This window comes from Oryctolagus cuniculus, chromosome 1 (assembly GCF_964237555.1).
Source record: "Oryctolagus cuniculus chromosome 1, mOryCun1.1, whole genome shotgun sequence".
Lineage (NCBI taxonomy): Eukaryota > Metazoa > Chordata > Mammalia > Lagomorpha > Leporidae > Oryctolagus > Oryctolagus cuniculus.
In genome coordinates, this window is record NC_091432.1 from 182,514,796 (window position 1) to 182,533,497 (window position 18,702).

The 18,702-nt window shown below is 39.7% G+C and overlaps 1 protein-coding gene across 4 annotated transcripts in view; it reads right to left on the reverse strand.

The window, feature by feature from the left end:
* SLC24A2 (solute carrier family 24 member 2) overlaps positions 1-18,702 on the reverse strand; it is a 268,137-nt gene that overhangs the window by 58,079 nt on the left and 191,356 nt on the right. For all 4 annotated transcript variants that reach the window (XM_051845195.2, XM_051845181.2, XM_051845186.2 and 1 more), the window contains 2 exons: positions 6,069-6,167; positions 2,611-2,729 (listed from right to left, as the gene is read on the reverse strand). In XM_051845195.2, the coding sequence (XP_051701155.1) occupies positions 2,611-2,729; positions 6,069-6,167 (218 nt within the window). The remainder of the gene's footprint in view (positions 1-2,610; positions 2,730-6,068; positions 6,168-18,702) is intronic.

Genomic DNA, 18,702 nt, shown 5'->3' on the forward strand with positions numbered 1-18,702 from the left:
AAGATATCCTAATCCACTGTTGGTGGGAATGTATACTTATAAAGCCACTATGGAAGACAGTATGGAGATACCTCAGGAATCTGTATATAGATCTACCATATGACCCAGCCACTCCCACGAATTTACCAAAGGGGAATGAATTCAGTAAATTCAGAGTTATCTGTACTTGTATGTTGATTGCAACTTAATTCACAATAGCTAAGACATAGAATCAACCTAAATACCTGTCAACGAAGACTGGATAAAGAAATTATGAAATATGTACACTATGGAATACTATACAGCAGTAAAAAATGAAATCCTGTTATTTGCCATCAAATGGATGAATCTGCTAAACACCATAGTGAAATAAGCCACCCAAAGGAACAAATACCGTATGTTCTCCCTGATTTTTGATAACTAATAGAGCACCTAAAGGGAAATCTGTAGAAGTGAAATTGACACTTCAAGAAGCAGTGACTTGAACAGTCCTTGTCTTGACTGTCCAGGAACAGTTTTTTTTTTCCCTTCATACTATTTGTTGAACTCTTTAGTTAATGTGGAGTTAATCATACGTGTATAGTCAATTGAAAATAGCTCTCAGTAAAAAATAAGAGTGGGAATAAGAGAGGGAGTAGGAAATTTGTAACTATAAAGGTATATAATTCTGCATACATTCCTAAAGACTTACTTCTATGTGTGCAGTTTAAAACTTGCCATGGGACCCCAAATCCCACCAAACTGAGTGGTAAAATTGCCATATTAAATGTTAAAGTGATCATATTAATTGTTAAAATGAACATATAAATATAATTAAGCATTGAAGTGATCATATAAAATAGGATCAAGTGTCTGGTGATATTAATAGATAGAATTAAAAAGGAGAGACTGTTCTAACATGGCAAGCAGTCCATACAGTAGATGCCTAGGTGTCCCTATAAGTAGCACCCTGACCTAAGAATCAGCCCCTATCCCATCCTGGTCTGGCTGAAAAGCCATTGAGAGTATTTAAGGCATGGAAAGCCAAGACACTGTGTCAAAAAATGTTCTACATGAAAGATCTCTATGAGTGAGACCCCAGTTGAATGATGTGGCCAGGAAAGAAGGATGTACTTTTCTCTGAAGGGTGGAAAGAACTTCTACTTTGCTTATGGCCTTGTTTAAATACTGACGGAGATTGTGGATTCATAAGCTTCCATAGCCTATGCAGCTCATGTCAAGAGCTTCGGATGGTCACTGATGTCATATGTAATTGTGAAATTAACAACAAGAGTCACTGTGCACTAACTTCCCATGCAGGACCTCTATCCTCTATGAGTTGTATCATGAGAGGTAACTGTAAAATTTGTTCTCAAACAGGTTTTTTTTTTGTGTAAATTGTTCAAATATTTACTTAGTAAAGAGTTGTTCTTCTGTATGTAAAGTTAATTGAAAAGGAATCTTAATGGAGAATGGGACTGGGAACGGGAGAGGGAGGAAGACGAGGAGTGGGCATATGGATGGGAGAGTGGGTATGGTTGGAAGAATCACTATATTCCTAAAGTTGTACTTACAAAATTTGTATTCCTTAAATAAAAGGTTTCTTTGGGGAAAAAAAAGGCGAATAGCTCTAAAAAAATGTAGTGCCTTGGAACAGCAGCATCAACACCCCTGTGCAGCACAATAAAACTTCATACTCTGGGTCCCCTTCTAGGCCTGACAAATCAGAATCTGAATTTTTAATATGACTCTCCTTTCACATGAAATATATGAGCACAATAAAGTTTCAGAAAATTGACAAAATGCAATTTTGGGGCTTCACACCTTAAACATCTGATTTGCTTGATCAAAATGAGGTCCAGAAATCTAAAAACACCTACTTTTTAAACAACTTTGTTTTTAGGTTGTGTTGCATGGTGGAAATTGTACAGGCAGTGTATGTAGATAGTACTGAATTCAAATCTCAGCTCTACTACCTCCCAACCAGGTAATCTCAACTGAGTGCTTCAATTTATTGAGCTTTAGCTTCTTCAGCTGTTAAATGGAAATATTAATGCCTACACCTCCAGCTGTGGGTTTTAAAAGTGGTGACATTTATAAAGTACCTAATATAAAATCTTCGACACATAGTAGGTATTTAAGAAATGTTGTAGAATAGTTCACTTGGTTAGGCCATTGAACAGTGGGCTAGGCCCGAGAGAGTTAATTTCAACCACAGGGACAAGGAAGGCCAAAGGGGGCTGGCCAAGGTGTGATATCTGATTTCTGTCATTTAACTCTGACCTTAAAGATGCTGAGAACAGATTAGAATACAGTAGCTATCAAGCTTTATCATAGATTAAGAACCACCTGGATGCTAATTAAAAATGCTGACTCTTGGGTGCTGCATCTCAGAGATCCTGTTTCATCAAATCCAGGGCAGGTCCTGGGGATCTGCATTTTGATCTCCAGGAGATTCTGATGCATGAGTCCTCCAACCTCGTGTGGGTCCTTGAGATGATAATGGGAAATTCACAGAGAAGGAATATGATCCTACTTGATGTTTACTTTGCTGGGAGCTGGGGCTTCCAAGAAGATGATAGGGTCTTTGCTGCTGTGCTATGACATAATTAAGAACAGCAACCCAGAAGAGTGACAGAGAAAAAGCCATACCTGGGCTTCTGTGGCTTCAATGCTGTGAGAGAGATTTCCATTTTGTACAGGTTCTGAAATGTCACTGGTTGGTGTCATTTCCACTTCTGTGCTGGTGCTGTTTGGGAGTTCTATTTTTTCTACAATATAATTAAAACACACACACATACACACAGAGAGAGAAAGCAAATGGAATCAGTGTTGACAAAGAGCCATATGAAAAAGAACATTCTGTGTCTTGGGCGAAGGAGATGGTGGTGGTGTCCAAGGGGTAGCAAGGGCCAGGACTGGTGCTGAGTCAGATGAAGAAAGGTTTTGACCTTTCTTACCTATGCCGTCTAGCATACTGGCCTTCTCCCCTCATTGACAGTGGTTTGGCTTCCACTCTGGCATGATGTCTTCACCTGAGTGCCCTCAGCTCCCATAGTATGTCTTTCTCTAGTCTAGGCAAAATTACCAACTTCAAGAACATAAACACAGATGTCTAAAATCCCAAACCATGCTCAATCAATACACTGTTGTTTAATCCCAGGGCTACCATCCTCCAATATTTTCTTATAGTAGGGTCTTCTCTGTGCTCTGGAAAGGATATTGACTAGAGCATTGGCGTCCCGGGCTTTACTCTGCCACTTGGGCTGTCATCTTGGATAATCTCCCTCTCCCTAGGGATTTCCAGAACCGTATCTGTGAAGTGAGGCAGTTCAACTGATTGACTTCGTGTCCATTGCTTTCCACTCTTAATTTTCTTAGCCTCTGAGAGAGGAAACTCTCTGTGTCTAGGCAGCCTCAGGGAGGGCAGGTTTGGGAAAATGGCCCTTCTTGAAACGCCTCAAGAATGCAACTTAATCACCTTCCACTCCTGGGCATCCTTATTATAAGGAAGGCAATGGGTTGCTGGACATAAAACAGAAACCAAGGTCTGGTCACTCTTGAATAAGAGAATATCTGGTTAGAGGAAAAACATGAGTCTGAAAATGCAGAGTCAGGTTTTATTTGAGAGTTAAAAATGATGCAAGGATCATGATTCAGCACTAGGACTCGATGACACTGGGAATTAGCCCTGACTTCATACTCTGGCTCTCCAGCTTATACTCTGTGACCCTTACCAAGTGGCTTGAATTCTCTGAGATTCAGTTTCAGTATTGTGATGAGAACAATATAACTACTATTACTCCTCATCCTCCTAACAGCAAGAATGACAACATGATCAAAAGATACTTCTGTAAAGATTAAAGAAGAAAATGAATACAAAGCACTTACCACAGTGCCTGGAACAGAGCAAGCAAGCAATGCAAACTATCCATATCCTCATTACAGCACCTGGATTTCACTAGATTTGTTGTTCAAGGCTAGGAGGAACACCTTCAGGTGACCCGTGTTCAGGCACCACGGAAGTCTGCTGGGACTTCAGTGTGAGGGAAGTACAAATGTTCTTATGGGTACCACATTCTCTTTCTGTGCTGGGTCAGGCTGTGGATTTCAGGAATGAACAAAGATGTGTAGTGTAGTTTCAGGGTTGCTGGGAGTATTACAAGGTGAGCAGTATAAGTTATGAGGAGCAGTGGCAGGCTGTTCATAGAGTATCAGAATATGTTTATTTTTAGCAACTTTAAAAAGGCTATAAGCATTTCTATGACTGGTGGTTAAGAAAATACTTTTAGAGTAACATAAAAATTGTTGAGTTTGAAGTGGCCAAAGTTTGAAAACCACAGGGAAGTGTTTACATTTATTTATATATTTAGTTGTGAAATAGAGTTATAACTATAAACTTGGAAAATTATAGAAATTCAAATTTACTTTGTCTTTCCATTTTTAGTAGTGATAGAGAGATGACGGTGATGTTCTGCTGAGTATAGCTATGTCTGTTTATCTTAATTCATTTTATCTTGATTCAGTTATTTAAACTAAACAATACTTGCTACCATGGGGAACATTAAAACTTTGGGTGAGTTTGTTGGCTGAAGTGGTACCTTTGGATCAGCCAGCAGTCGCCAGATTGAACTCTAACAACCCATGTATAGGTACCCAAGCATCTAAAATGTCTAAGAACATGCATGAACAAATGAGAGGAAACCACCTCATCATACAGATTTGTGTATATCTTAGCTTAGCTTGTGAAATGCTGTTATAATCTTCACCAAACAAAATGTAAAAATAAGTCTTAGACTTACTTTGAAAAGCATTTCAGACACATAATATTTTTAGTTACAAAGTCATCTGGAGGACAAATCAACAGAAGTAGGATCTTTGGAGTTATAGGTCCTATGTCTTCACAGAAGATTAAATCTAAGTTCAGGCAATCTTGGGGGAGGACTGGGTCCAAACCCAGGCATTTAACTTTTTACTCCAAGCTTCCTCATTTTACAAAAGAGAAATCAGGTGGAGCAGAAAAAAATGGCTTGTGCAATTGAACCCAAATACCTCAAGCAAAACTTCACCTTTTCAAAGACTTTTATGATATGGCTTTACATTTTTATAAAAAAGAAAAAAATGCTCATTTAAAAAATTGTACAAGTTCACAGAATCATAAAGAAGCAGAGAAAAAATTATAATTTATAATCCCAACTTCAATAAGTAACTATTGTGACCATTTTAGCTGATTTCCTTCCAGATTTTATTTCAAATCCCATTTGAATCTTGACTGTTTCTTGGCCAAAAATTTCCCCTGAGCTTGGAGTTGGGATAACAGGATAGGCAGAAACTCTTCTACAAGTGTCATGCATTTTAAGTGCAATACTGTTGAATTTTGTCTGCAGATAATTTTAGTTACTTGGGCAATAGCCTCGTTTATAGCATGGATCCAGATTAGGTTAAATTTAGTTTGAATTTAGAATTAGAGAACTGTATTATAGTTACAGACAGGAGAGGAGGAACATCATGTTCCAAGTTAAAATAAGATGCCTGAATGTCACAATCTGGTCACATAGGAGTTCTGAAAAAGTCAGCCAAAAGAGACCTGGGCTGATCTTGCTGAATTCTTACGAAAGGAAAGCCAGCATTATTTCGAAGGAATTCTGTCACTCAGTTTAGGAGTGACTAAATGGTAACTTTGTGGGTATGCTGTAAGGAATGCTACAGGTATAAAATCTTGTTACCAAACATGAATTACAAAAGGAGGACTCACACCTTTGGTTTAACATTGAATGATATATGTGTGTCCTTTTCTTGTGGAATGCCTAAAATGAAGCTGTTTTCTGCTTTTGATTGGAGGTAGCTGCTTAGGGGCTTGTTTGACTTCAAGTTCCTCATAGAACCATTTCATTCTCCTTAGACTTGCCCTGGAGAGAATGGTGACATACGGTGTCTACTCATGTCTTGTATCCACCCGGGGAAGGGGCTCTTCCTACTACCCAGGAAGAAGTAGAGCTGACAGGTTCTGTGTCTGCCCCAAGTCAGAGGTGCCAACACTGGGTCTTGTCTCTCCACTCCCCACCAAGTCCCCCAGGAATGGCACGGGATGGCAGTCTCCCTGAACTTACCCACGTGATTGGCAGCCCCATTCTGCCTCTCGTTCTCATCCACTTGGCATTTCTTCTTGGCGATCTTGTGAAGAATGGAAGCCTTTTCTCTGAACCTCCCTGAAGCAAGAGAAAGTGGCAGGAAGCATACAGATAAGGAGAAGGATAGAGTCTTGTGGCTAATGGTGAGGCATTGGCAAAGTAGGCAGGTGGCTTCCTCAGTGAGCTTTACTACGGCAGTGGCTACTCCATTCTCTCAACTGGAATGTCCTATGACCTGCATGAAGGGCATTTGCTTCAGCTTTGTGGATTCTTCAGCTCATTCTCTCTTGAAAGACTCAAGCTACTTGATGAGACTTGTGATTTAAACCCTTTCCCTTCTCTTCCAGTTACTCATAAAAGAAATGAAAGCACAAACATCACTAAAACGCCCCTACTGCTGAGATCTAAAACAGATGTCTAAACAGAACTGCTCTGGAGCAAAATGATCTCTCTGGAATTAAATGTTCATCCCAGACTGGCTTTTGACAATGGACTTGGGAGGAAAGCCAAATCTAGTGGGTCCTTTGATTTGACTGGGTTTCAGACATTTGTCATAATCAACATTGTAGTTTCTAAATAAGTCAGGCACAAGCATCAAAGCTATCCACATCAGCTGAGTCAATGGCAATTAAAGCATCAAGGAGGCAACTGATTCCATTTGGGGATGTAGGGCAAAGAATGATCAGATGAGCACAGCAGGTAATGTTGGTGATGAGATGCTTTGGGAAAGGTGCTGGAAAAATACCATTCTCAAAGTGTTCACTTTAAACAGCTATATCATAAATGTAACGCTTCATTTCTTCTGTTACTGACATAATTAATTGGTAAATACATGCAACAAGCACAGAAAATAGCATGCAAAAGTGTACAGATTAGTAGCACATTTCTCTTTTTAATCCTTGGTTTTCTTTCTTGAGAACATTGAAAGTAAAAAGATTTTCACTTTAAGACCACTGATCCCTGTATTCAGATATGATGAGTTTCTAAAACACAACCCCTAGAATATTCCCTCCGGGCATTTTTTTGTTGGCTGTGATCCCTATCAGCATAATAGGAATCTCATTCTACTTTTCTAGTTAGAAGCAAACCAAACTGAAGTGTTCCTCTTGGAGAATTTCTTCTCCCAGGATGGGACATGGCAGGCAGATACTCACTACCCTTCCATCATCATAGATAGGAATCATGGCGTATAGTCCTAGTAATGACTTGTGTGACTGGTTGGGAGTGACAGAGCCTATAATTTGGAATCAGATCAGTTGATTCCAATGGTGAGGGTGTCACAGGATAGGGCCCTTTTGGCTCACAGGTCCATTGGCCATAAACCTTGACCCCTCAGTACCATAAAGGCAACTTCTAGGACATTAGTCCCTTAGTGTTGATAATGAGTGTGCACTATAGGTTGTACTCTCAAAGAAGGCAGAAAGGGAAACATTACACAAAGAAGTGGAGGTTGGGATGTGGCTTGCACAGCATAAGCAATGAGAAAGCAGGATGAGGTGGTGGGCATGGTATTCATTCTTGAGAAATGTTGGTTAGCATGAACTTCACATCCTGGAAGGTATTTTGAATTTGGTCGTTTCTGTTTAATCTCCAAGGGAAAGTGTGGGAAGAAAGAAGGAAAGGAAATTAAACCCAAGGACTAGAAAAAAGGGGTAAAAGAGCGAGGAAGGAATAAAAGAAGAGAAATAGAAGTAGAAATAGAAGGAATACAAGCAAAGAGGTGGTCTGCAGGGCTTGTGATTGCCTGGAGGTGTGGATTCAAGTAGCTCATCTGGCTGGAAAGTCTGTATTATGTGTGGACTAGAGGAACAAATAATGAGTGAGCTTCTCTGTACTCTGCAGGCTGAAGTCTAAATAGGGCTTTACTTCTTGTGGAGGACAATGCCCAGAAATCCTGAAATCATGTGTGTTTTTTTAGCCCAGAAGAGGAAAAAGGAGATTTTGAAACTATTAGAGATGATGCTTCTACCAATGAAACCATTTTACTGTGGACTCAGTGTCATTCTTTGAACTCAGAAAACTCTGCAGCTCTATGAAATAAGATATTTGCTACTTTTAAATTACATAAAATTAATAAGGCAGCAAAGCATTCTGAAGAGAGAATAAACAAGCATATGGAAATAAAACCTAAAGTAACCCAATCCAAATACTGTCCTAAAGTCATGAATCATGGCAGAGAAAATACTTGATAGAAGCTAGCTAATCACATGTTGTTTGTGGTTACAAGAATCTTCTAGGCCGGCGCCACGGCTCAATAGGCTAATCGTCCACCTAGCGATGCCGGCACACCGGGTTCTAGTCCCGGTCAGGGCGCCGGATTCTGTCCTGGTTGCCCCTCTTCCAGGCCAGCTCTTTGCTGTGGCCAGGGAGTGCAGTGGAGGATGTACTTGGGCCCTGCACCCCATGGAAGACCAGGATAAGTACCTGGCTCCTGCCTTCGGATCAGTGCAGTGTGCCGGCCGCAGTGCGCTGGCCGCAGCGGCCATTGGAGGGTGAACCAATGGCAAAGGAAGACCTTTCTCTCTGTCTCTCTCACTGTCCACTCTGCCTGTCCTGTCAAAAAAAAAAAAAAAGAATCTTCTAAGAATTTAGATAATAAAAATAATAAAAAGGACCCAAAAGCACGTCAGGGCACAGCCACGTCCTCTGTTAGGAAGGGTCTTTCAGAAGAATGTTGGCTACTATTACTCTGGGAATATTTTTCCCAAATCTTCCTACGGAAGGCTGGGCTAAAGGGTAACAAATGATTCTAGAATTTTGATTTTGTAGGTTCTCAAATATTTTACATGCCAGTAAGGGTCTTCTATATGTGTGTTACTACTTTTCCTATGATAGCAGCCTTTCAGATTTTTCTGTGCCACTAAAAAGTAGAAGGGTTTAGCTTTGTTATTATTTTACTTTGGGTCTAGTCCAAGTAGTCCAAGGCAAGGTGGAGAGCTGTCTTCTTCATGAACCCTTTGAGAACTTCTTTGCTTCAGCCTTTCCCCCTACCATTCTTTATCCCAACCATCATGACCTGGCAACCATTTGGAATTGTAAGTGCTGATAAAAGGATTTTCCTTTAAAGATTAATTTCCAGACTGGTAGCTGCTTGTGGGGACAGTCTGAAAAAAAGCAAAGTGTGCTCATTCTGGTCCATTGGGCACCCCTGTGATCACAGCAGGGAACTTTCTGAGAACTGCTGTTACAATTGAGTCTCACATGTCAAGAGGGAGCAGGAAGTTCCTGGTACAAAAGCCAGCAACGAATCTGTGATTCTCAAAGTGTCCTTTTGTTTCTTGATGTAGGAAGACATGGCACCTTTATGTCATATTCCTCCCCAAGCCATCAGATGGGGGAGAAAATAGAGCAGAGTCTGTGTGTTGGGGCAACAGCACTGTGGTTAGGTGGGTGTGATTTAGAGGCAGGTAGGTTTGAGTACAAGACTCAGCTGTTTCAATGGCTCTGCTGGATGGTATTTGGTAAGTCCTTGTTCAGTTTTCTCACCTGTTAAATAGGGATTCCTTGGTATTAGTGCATGAATTAAATGTTAGGCTTATGTGAGAAAATCTGTGTAAAGGGTTTTTCACAGTGCCTGGCATTGGAAGAACTCTGTAAATAAGAGAAAAAGGAAAACAAACCAAAACCAGAACCAAACAAAACAAAACAACTTGGGGGCAAGAGTGACATGACCCTGATTTGCTTTAACAGGATCATTGCCATTTTCTCTTCCTTCAATCCATAGAAGCAGGACTTGATAATCAATCAGCCACATCAAAATCCAGTAGTTTAGGTATCCAGGACCTTGTTGGATTGATGCTCAGGTTTCTGGGCACCCTCCAAGACTCAGCTCAAAACCAATTAGGAGGTGATCACTTTACATCTTTCTGCAACTGAAAAGGTCAAGGTGATGTTTTAAACATTGATGCTTTACAATCTTAAAATGTGAAGAAGATGATCTGCTTTCTCCCATCACATGTAAGGACAGAAAGGAGGCCACGGAGCTCCTGCTGCTGCACAATGGATTTGGATTGACTAAAAAGAACTTTTGATGCTCAAGGCTCTTTACTCCTATATGTTTCAAGTTCAGCATTTTATCATAGGGATAAGAACACTCAGCTCATACAGTTAGAGAAAGGTTCAATGAATTAATGCACATCAAGTGTTTTGATGCCTTCTGATATGTGAGGGGTCTTCAAAAAATCATAGAAAATGCATATTATAGAAAAAACTATGCACACATTTCAAAACATTTTTTGCACCAAAACAAACATAATTTCTGATTCCACTTTGCCATGAACTCTTTGAAGTATCTTGTAAGTAAGTGTTTACTTACAAGAAAGGATTGTTATTTTTATGGAAGTAAAGGACATAAGCTACTAAAACTAAGATTGATATTTATATTAGAATTGATGTCTAGCAACCGCATATACAGACCATGGCGGTAAAGGGATTGCTTAGACATTTTAGGCAGATTCCATGTTGTCATAGGGGGTGGTACAGATCTAAGAAACAGTTATGTAACTCTGTGCTTAGGGATAAATAATCAAGATAGCTTTGAGTACTTTTCAAGGTGAGCAAAGGAGTGATTTTTAACATATTTTAAGACAGCCTTAAAAAATATACTTTGTTGTGGTATAAACCCCTAAGGTGTTATATTTTTATATAGCCACAGATATTTGTATTCTTAGAAATCTTAGAAATAGCAAACTCTGTTCAAATCGTGAGGCACCTACGTCAAAACCTAGTACATAATTTTAATACAGTTTGGCTTGGACTGAAATTTGCAAGAGTATAAGCTGAGTGTCCTCAGAGGAGTGTGTGTTGAGGGGGTGGTAGTGAGGTGTGGAAGGAAAGATCAAAGCATAAAGGCTTAATGTGAATAAGAATGAATTTTGAAAAACAATCTGAGATTGAAATCCTTGACCACATCATTCTGACATAAAACAGAAGACCCACGCTGCATTGCAAAATGACTTTTGAGGGTCTGTTCATTACAAGGAAATGAATTTCACTCCTGTTCTGCTGTTAATTAAAATAGCCCCTTGGAAATTCCTTCACATCTGTCCCATCAAGCCTGTGATAGTGCTGCAAAGAGAGCCCTTTTGGCTGGTGATGGGATCAGCTCCCGACTGCCACAGAGCACCCTGAGCATCAGCAACACAGAAAAGACAGACAAAAGAGATAGACAGATGCAAAGGGAGCAGCCACACACACCTCAGTGAACTGACTGTTGTCTGTGAGGAGAAAAGAAAGAAAAGGAGAAAAAGAAAAAAAAGAGAAAACTTGAAAAAATCTTTTAAAATCTATTTTTGTGTTTTCAATTTTGCCTTTCCTTTTTTTTTTTTAAGTGTATGGCTTGACAGGTAGCTAAAAAACAAAAGTGTACCTGAATTTTCTTCCCTTTTATTCCTTGCCTTTTTAGTCTTTCGGAACCATAGACTAGTCAGCAGACAGACCATAATTTTCAGAAAGCTGGCATTGTGGGGTCATCCCGGGAGCCCTGGTTTCTCTCACACTCCACATGCCATCCCCCAGCAGATGTGGCATGTTTGTTTTTAAGCTGTTTCAAAAATCTGACCATGTCTCCCTCCTCAAACACTTCCTTTGCTGTCTCCTACCCGTAGCCCAGTGTCAAGTCTCACTGGAATAATTCTGCTGGTCTGAGTCTCCTCACTTCTGCCTTGCCTCTTCATCTCCCAGGCTAGTTTCACTCCGTTGTCCTTAATGATCATACCACTCACTTCTCTGTGTAAGATCCTGCCATGGCTCCCATGTCAAAAGAAAAGCTAAGACACTTATAACCCCTGTAAAATTCTATCTGTAGAGGTTCACTCTGACTACCTTGACCTGGTCCCTCATCCGTTTCTTGCTCACTCGGATGCTGGCCTCCTTGTGTTTCCAGAAAAAACTGTGCACCATCCCACCTCTGAGCCACAGTCTTAGCTTGTCCTTGTAACTGGACTGTTCTTCCCCATGTTTTCCATGTTCTCATGTTCTTCAAGTACTGGTTCAATTGTCATCTCCTTGTGGCTTCTATAAGCAGCCTAGTTGAACTTGTAGTTTCTGTCTGCAGTACTTCCTGTATCCCAGCTTATTTATTTATTTTTTTAAAAGATTTATTTTTTGGGCCTGTGTTGTGGCATAGCATGTAAAGCCACTGCCTGTAACACCCAATCTGGGCATTGGTTTGAGTCCTAGCTGCTCCTCCACTTTGGATCCAGCTCCCTGCTAATGTGCCTGAGAAACCCAGCAGAATATGGCCCAAGTGCTTGGCCCCTGCCACCCACCTGGGAGACCCAGATGAGGCTATTGACTCCTGACTTTCTCCTGAGCCAACCCTGGCCCTTGGCAGCCATTTGGGGAATGAACCAGCTCTCACTCTCCCCCTTTGTCTCTCCTTCTTTCTCTGTAACTCTGACTTTCAAATAAATAAATGCATCCTTTAAAAAACAAAATTTATTATTTATTTGAAAGAGTTACAGAGAGAGAGAGAGGGAAGGACAGAAAGAAAGAGAGAGATATCTCCTATCTGCTGGTTTACTCCTCAAATGGTTGCAATGGTTGGGGCTGTGCCAGGCCAAAACCAGGAGGCTGGAGCTTCTTCTGGTCTCCCACATGCATGCAGGGTCCAAGCACTTGGGTCATCCTCCACTGCTTTTCCCAGGTGCATTAGTAGGGAGTTGGATTGGAAGTGGAACAGCTGGGTCTCAAAACAGTGCCCATATTGGATGGTGGGGATGCAGGCCGCAGCTTAACCTGCTATGCCACCACACCTGCACCTCTCCCAACCCAGCAGCTCACTTTCTCAGAAGCAGTTACTTATATACTTATATAAGTATATATACTTATATACTATATCATTATTACAATTATCTGTTGCTTTCTACTAGCAGACAAACTTCCTGAGGCAGTGATTTCCTTCAGTTTTGTTCACCACACTATCTTCAGTACCTAATGGGTACTAATTCTTGTGTTCATGATTTCTAGACAAGTAAATCATGTTAACTTTATTTAATATGCTTTCTGTTGGCCAGTGATGCAAAGTAAATCCTTTTATAACTCCCAAGCCCATGGTCCTAGTTGGATTGAAGGTCTAGGAACTTTCTAGAAGTAAATAGGTTAAGATGGGGTACACTAGTTGTTTATATTCTTCAAATGGATGCCAGAGGGCACATCAGTTGTCTCCCTTTTGTGCATGTCCCAGGCTAACAGGGTAGGTGTGGAAAAGAGTCTTTAATAAATAGAAGAGGAGGTCCAGTGAGCCTCAGAACGAGCAGGCAATGAAAGCTGGACCTTGCCTCCTCCTTATTAGGCTGCTTCTCATTTGTCAGCACCTTACCTGATGATTTCTGCACTGATGACCACACCCTTCCTTCTCAAGTGAGAAAACAGACTCTCATGGTACTTTGATCAAACCCTGGTTACAGCTTTTATTTTAGCTTGCTGTCCACAAGCCTACTTTTTCCTCAGCACACGATGGGTCTTCTTCCATTCTATACATTTTTTGCAGAGCAGTTTATTCTTCTTATATATAGGAGCTGACTTAATTTTATTATTAAAGCAAAATATTAAAAGTAATACTTTTATATTAAAATACCAAGAATGTAGAAGTTTATCTCTAAATCTTTTCTTGAAATTCACTAAATTATTTTTTTATACTTTTGTGAAGTATCTTGTAAACCATTTATTATACTACAAGGATAGTAATGGAGATGAAACTACTATTGTAATAAAGTATTTTGTAAAGTGTCTTTAGTAAATATGAATGAACCACATAATAGAGATGCTAAACTTAATTTAACTATCATTATATTGTACTTATAGATACAATCATAGGAAAAGTTTCTGATATTAATGAGAATGTATACCTGGTTGAATCTCAAATGTTGGCCAAACCCATCACACAATGAGATGAAGCAGCAAGATCTCCTTATTCAGACTTTTTTAAAAATTATTTGACAGATAGAGTTAGACAGTGAGAGAGACAGAAAGATCTTCCCTCCATTGGTTTACCCCCCAAATGGCCGCTACGGCTGGAACTATGCCAATCCACAACCAGGAGCTGGGTGCTTCTTCCTGGTCTCCCATGTGGGTGCAGGGGCCCAAGCACTTGGACCATCCTCCACTGCCTTCCCAGGCCACAGCAGAGAGCTGGACTGGAAGAGGAGCAACCGAGACTAGAACCGGCGCCCATATGGGATGCCAGAGCCGCAGGTGGAGGATTAACCAAGTGAGCCACGGCACCAGCCCCCCTTATTAAGGCTTTCATCAATAATATTCTGCAAGACTGAATACTGGGGATGCTTGTAAAGAATGAATCTGTCTAAATATCTGCTAGTAGGCTTACCTTATTATTGTAAATATTAGCATGTTTTTGTAAATATTTTGTAAACATTTTAAAATATTTCCAATATTTTTCAAAAATTGGCATTGAAAAATATATGTTGTTTTTTCTTTATATTATGAATTTCTTGTTTTCCCACAGTCTTTGTCCAATCAGGCATCTTTCTTCTTTAGTCTTCCCATTTCTCCTCAGCATAGGATCATTAGTCAAGTCTCTGAATTTAAGAAACTTTCTTGTGACTTCAAGTGGCTGCCACTACTCATCTTCCTGTCACTGCCAAGCCTTGTAGAAGATCTTCTGTGCTGATGCCCGTCTGCCCTTATAGCTCCTTTGTTCACATCTTAATCCTGGACCCAGAATCTGGCATTCCTCACCCTTCTCCTCAAAATTCCCTTTGATTTCAAGGACTCCTGAAAGCTCCCCTTCAATGTCGATATTCTTCAGGGTTCCCTCTTGGCTGTCTCTTTCCCAAGGCTGACATTCTCATCAAATGACCCAATTTACCACTGTCTGAATGTCAGTGATTCCTATACCAGGTCCTTTGATTTAACAGATTTCTGACCACCTCACTTAGAAGTTCTTCTGACAGTCAAGCTCAGCATGCCCCAAATTTCACACATAATCTTTCTTTCTAGGAATCTGCTCTTCTTTTATTTTCTGTTGGTGCTTTTCACACTTCCAGTTTTCCCCAGACATCCTAGAGATCTCTCTCTCCCCAGAAGACCGTTAGTTGCCAAGTCCTTTTGACTCTACCTTTGAACTCTTTTAGTCCAACATTTCCAGCATGGATGTTGGCTACAGTATCTTAATTGGCCTTCCAGTTTTTGATGGCATTTCATGCATCCCCCTATGTACTCTTCACATAGCTTGGAATGCTCCACACTTCTCATCTGCTTGTCTGATTTCTTTATAAGACTCTTCTTTAGGCATCTAATCCCTCAAGAAAGTTTTCTTCAATTTCATGTGCCTCTATCAAGGCACCTGGATTTCTATCCTATCATAACAGTTGTCATGGAGCATCAGAACTGTTTTACTGGCCTCATCCCCAACTAGTCCTTAGGACTGCAAGGGCAAGAGTACTGTCTTTCTTCTGTCCCCCTGTACCTACTGTCTGTGCTGGTATCAATAAATGTATGTAAACACAGCAACATTAACACAAACAACAGTGAAGGAGATGTGTGTGTGTGTGTGTGTGTGTGTGTGGTAATTTGGATTATTTACTGTAGGTTCTATCCTGAGTATTTCGGGTTTTGAGAAAGGAGGAGAGTCCAGAAGCATGTTGTGGAAAATTTGTCAGACTCCGCTTGGTTAATGCTGTGATTATGTTTCCAAAGCCTAATAGCATTTATAGATAATGCTTATCCATTTTGACACTTGCCTCCCCCTTCTTTTTTTTTTTTAACTTAATCTAATCAAGCTCAGGCAAAATGGAATTTTGTAAACCAAAAAACTCATAGCAGGTATCAGATTGTAGAATTCAAAGGAAATGGGTCAACTTACTGCCCTTGGCCAAGTTTGACATTGCTTGAGAGCTGATCTTTTAAAAAAAATCATTGTAGGCCACCTGCTTTATTATTTTAGGAGCTTAATTTTCTAAACATTTCTGTCTCATATACACTGATACAAATGGCTCACACAAGGAAATTTTCAAAGAGGGTTGACTGATTCTCAGGTTTGGAGTTCTGACCCAGAGAGGGATTACGAGACGGAAGTTTTAAATATCTTCCTTTTGTAGTTATCCCTTGAACTTTGTAGAGATATAAAAAATAAGTGAATAAATAATCACTTTATTAACAAGGCATGCCTTTATATCCTAAATGTTGCCAACATTTTACCCAACCTCCTAGATCTCCTTCGAGTAAGTTTGTCAAAGCCCAGTTTTTGGGCATATCTGTCTGAAAATGAGTTGTGATATTAGTCTGTTCATCTGGGGACAGTTTTGATTTGTTCACAGCACCTAGAAAATAGTAAGTGCTCAATAAATATGTGTAGATTGACTACTATGACCTATATATAAAAATCAGAGCCTAACAAACAGCTCTTCCTTATAAAGAGTCTACATATTACCCAATTATTTATTTTGAGGCAAAGTGAAAGATTTTAGATTTCGTTAACATTAATTGGTAGTAGCCACTAGTCTGTGCAGATATATCATCTCTTGTCACCTCAATTTTATGTATCTATGAATTGGCACTTCAGCTCCTACTTTCTATTTTAATCCTAAACTTTACATTGTAATCTAGTACCTGTAAATCTCATTTGGAACATGGGTTTGCCACATAAGTGCTGTCACATGCTGAGAGTACTTAATTCAAGGCTTAGAGGCCTGTGACTAAAATGAGATGATTTGATTCATTTCAAATTTAATCAAAAGAAAAACTTACCATGCTTAATTGAACATGCCAGCCTCCTGGTATAATAGAGTCCCACTTTATTTTAAGAGAAAGCTTTGTGTGTGTGTGGGAATTGCGTTATTAATTTATAATAACAATGTTCAAGTTTGACTGATGAAGGCAGCTTAACATTTTCAGCTCTAGGGATGCCAGAAACAGACAAAAAGAAGCATCCACAATTTGCCTTCTGCTGCCATTTAACATCTTCTACATATGCAACATGGCATAATCTGCCTGTACTTGCCAAGTCCAATCTTTTGCCTTTTACTGTTGACAGTTTAGATATGAAGATAGGATGCAATGAAGTTTGAAAAGCTGGATGTATTCTCATTAGAAGAATTCCTTAGTCTTGGTTTTCAGGAAGACTGTGGATTTACCCACACAGCTGGTTTGGTCTGGCAGACCTGATGCCAGTTAGTAGCTGATTAGTCTGATTGTGCATACTAACTAGGTTGCTGTCTTCCTGAATCCAGTCCCAGGGAGATGCTTGTAAGAATACATCTCTGAAGAAGTAATGTGGTCAATAACTGGTGAGGTCAATGCAATTATTCTTTGGATAAAGCCAAGCCTAACAGAGAGCATCTGTTTAAGGGCCCAGAAAAATCCTCTGGTTATGGAAGGTTGGACCAAATGGGTTAAATCATAAACTTGGAATGAATGAAACATAACATGGTATTGGAAATGGTGTCTCTGCACAATAGGAGCTCCCTGCATTGGTAATTGGAAACTAGAAAGTTAACTTACAGTGTGCTTCTCAGACTTTCTGCAGAGTTATCAGCAGTCTTGAAGTAGAAAGGGCACATGCTGCGATGGAAATTGGATATTCTGTGTAGGAGGAACAGCCTTCTCACTTAATTTAGAGAGGAAAAATACTTCCATCATAACTATACTACAGCTTTAACTCAACTTTGGTAAAAACTCTGGTTTCTAAAACAAGTCAATTAGAAGGTAGTCACATTACAAAAGCTTAACTGCTTTGTAATGAAATCAGTTTGAATCTCTTCAAAGGATTTGAATTTGCTGTTTGAAACTCTCTCATTCACTCTTAGTGGGAGTGTAAATTGGTGCAATCCTTTTTGGAATGCATTTTGGCAACATCTTCTACAACCTGAAATGCGTACTCTTTGATCTGGTATTTCACCTTATGTGTATGTATCTTCTATTCAGGAGAGTTACTGTGTGGACAAAAGGGATGCTCACATAGCCTTGCTGTGATAACTAGATAAATAAGCAAAAATGGAAACTACTAAATGTTCATCAACAGGGGAGTGATTGAACCCACCGTGGAGCAGCCATTCAGTGGCAATCCATGCAGTTGTTACAAGGAGTGGGGATACTCTAAATGTGCTGATTTGGAAAGATCACCAAATATAATTAATAAATAAGAGCCAGGTTAGAACAGTGTGTGGAAAAGGGAATATGTAAAAAAATGGATTAATTCCTCTAGGGAATGAATAGAATCTTGTATAGAAGGGAGAGACTCACTTTACCTTTCTTTATGTATTGTCTACTTTCTACATCTGTGCATGTGTAATGTTTTCATAATAAAGAGAAAAGTTAAAAATTACTTTATAATTTAAAATTTCTACTTTGGTTAAAGTTTGGATTTGTGACAAAAAGGGAATTTTTTTTTGTTTCAAAGCTTTATTTCATAAGAACTATCTAATATCCTATTTGCTATATTTAGCTGCAGTAATAAAGAGTTTGGTTATGAACTGGCTCAAATAATACATAAGTATTTTGTTTAAGATGCTGTGGCCCAGGAACCTACCTACTATAAACTTGGTGGTAGCCTAAGTCTCAACCTGATTTACCACTGCAAATTGCCCATAGGACCAGTTCCATGAAAGAGGCACTAAGAACATGTAAGACATTGTTAGATTTTTCCTGAGCT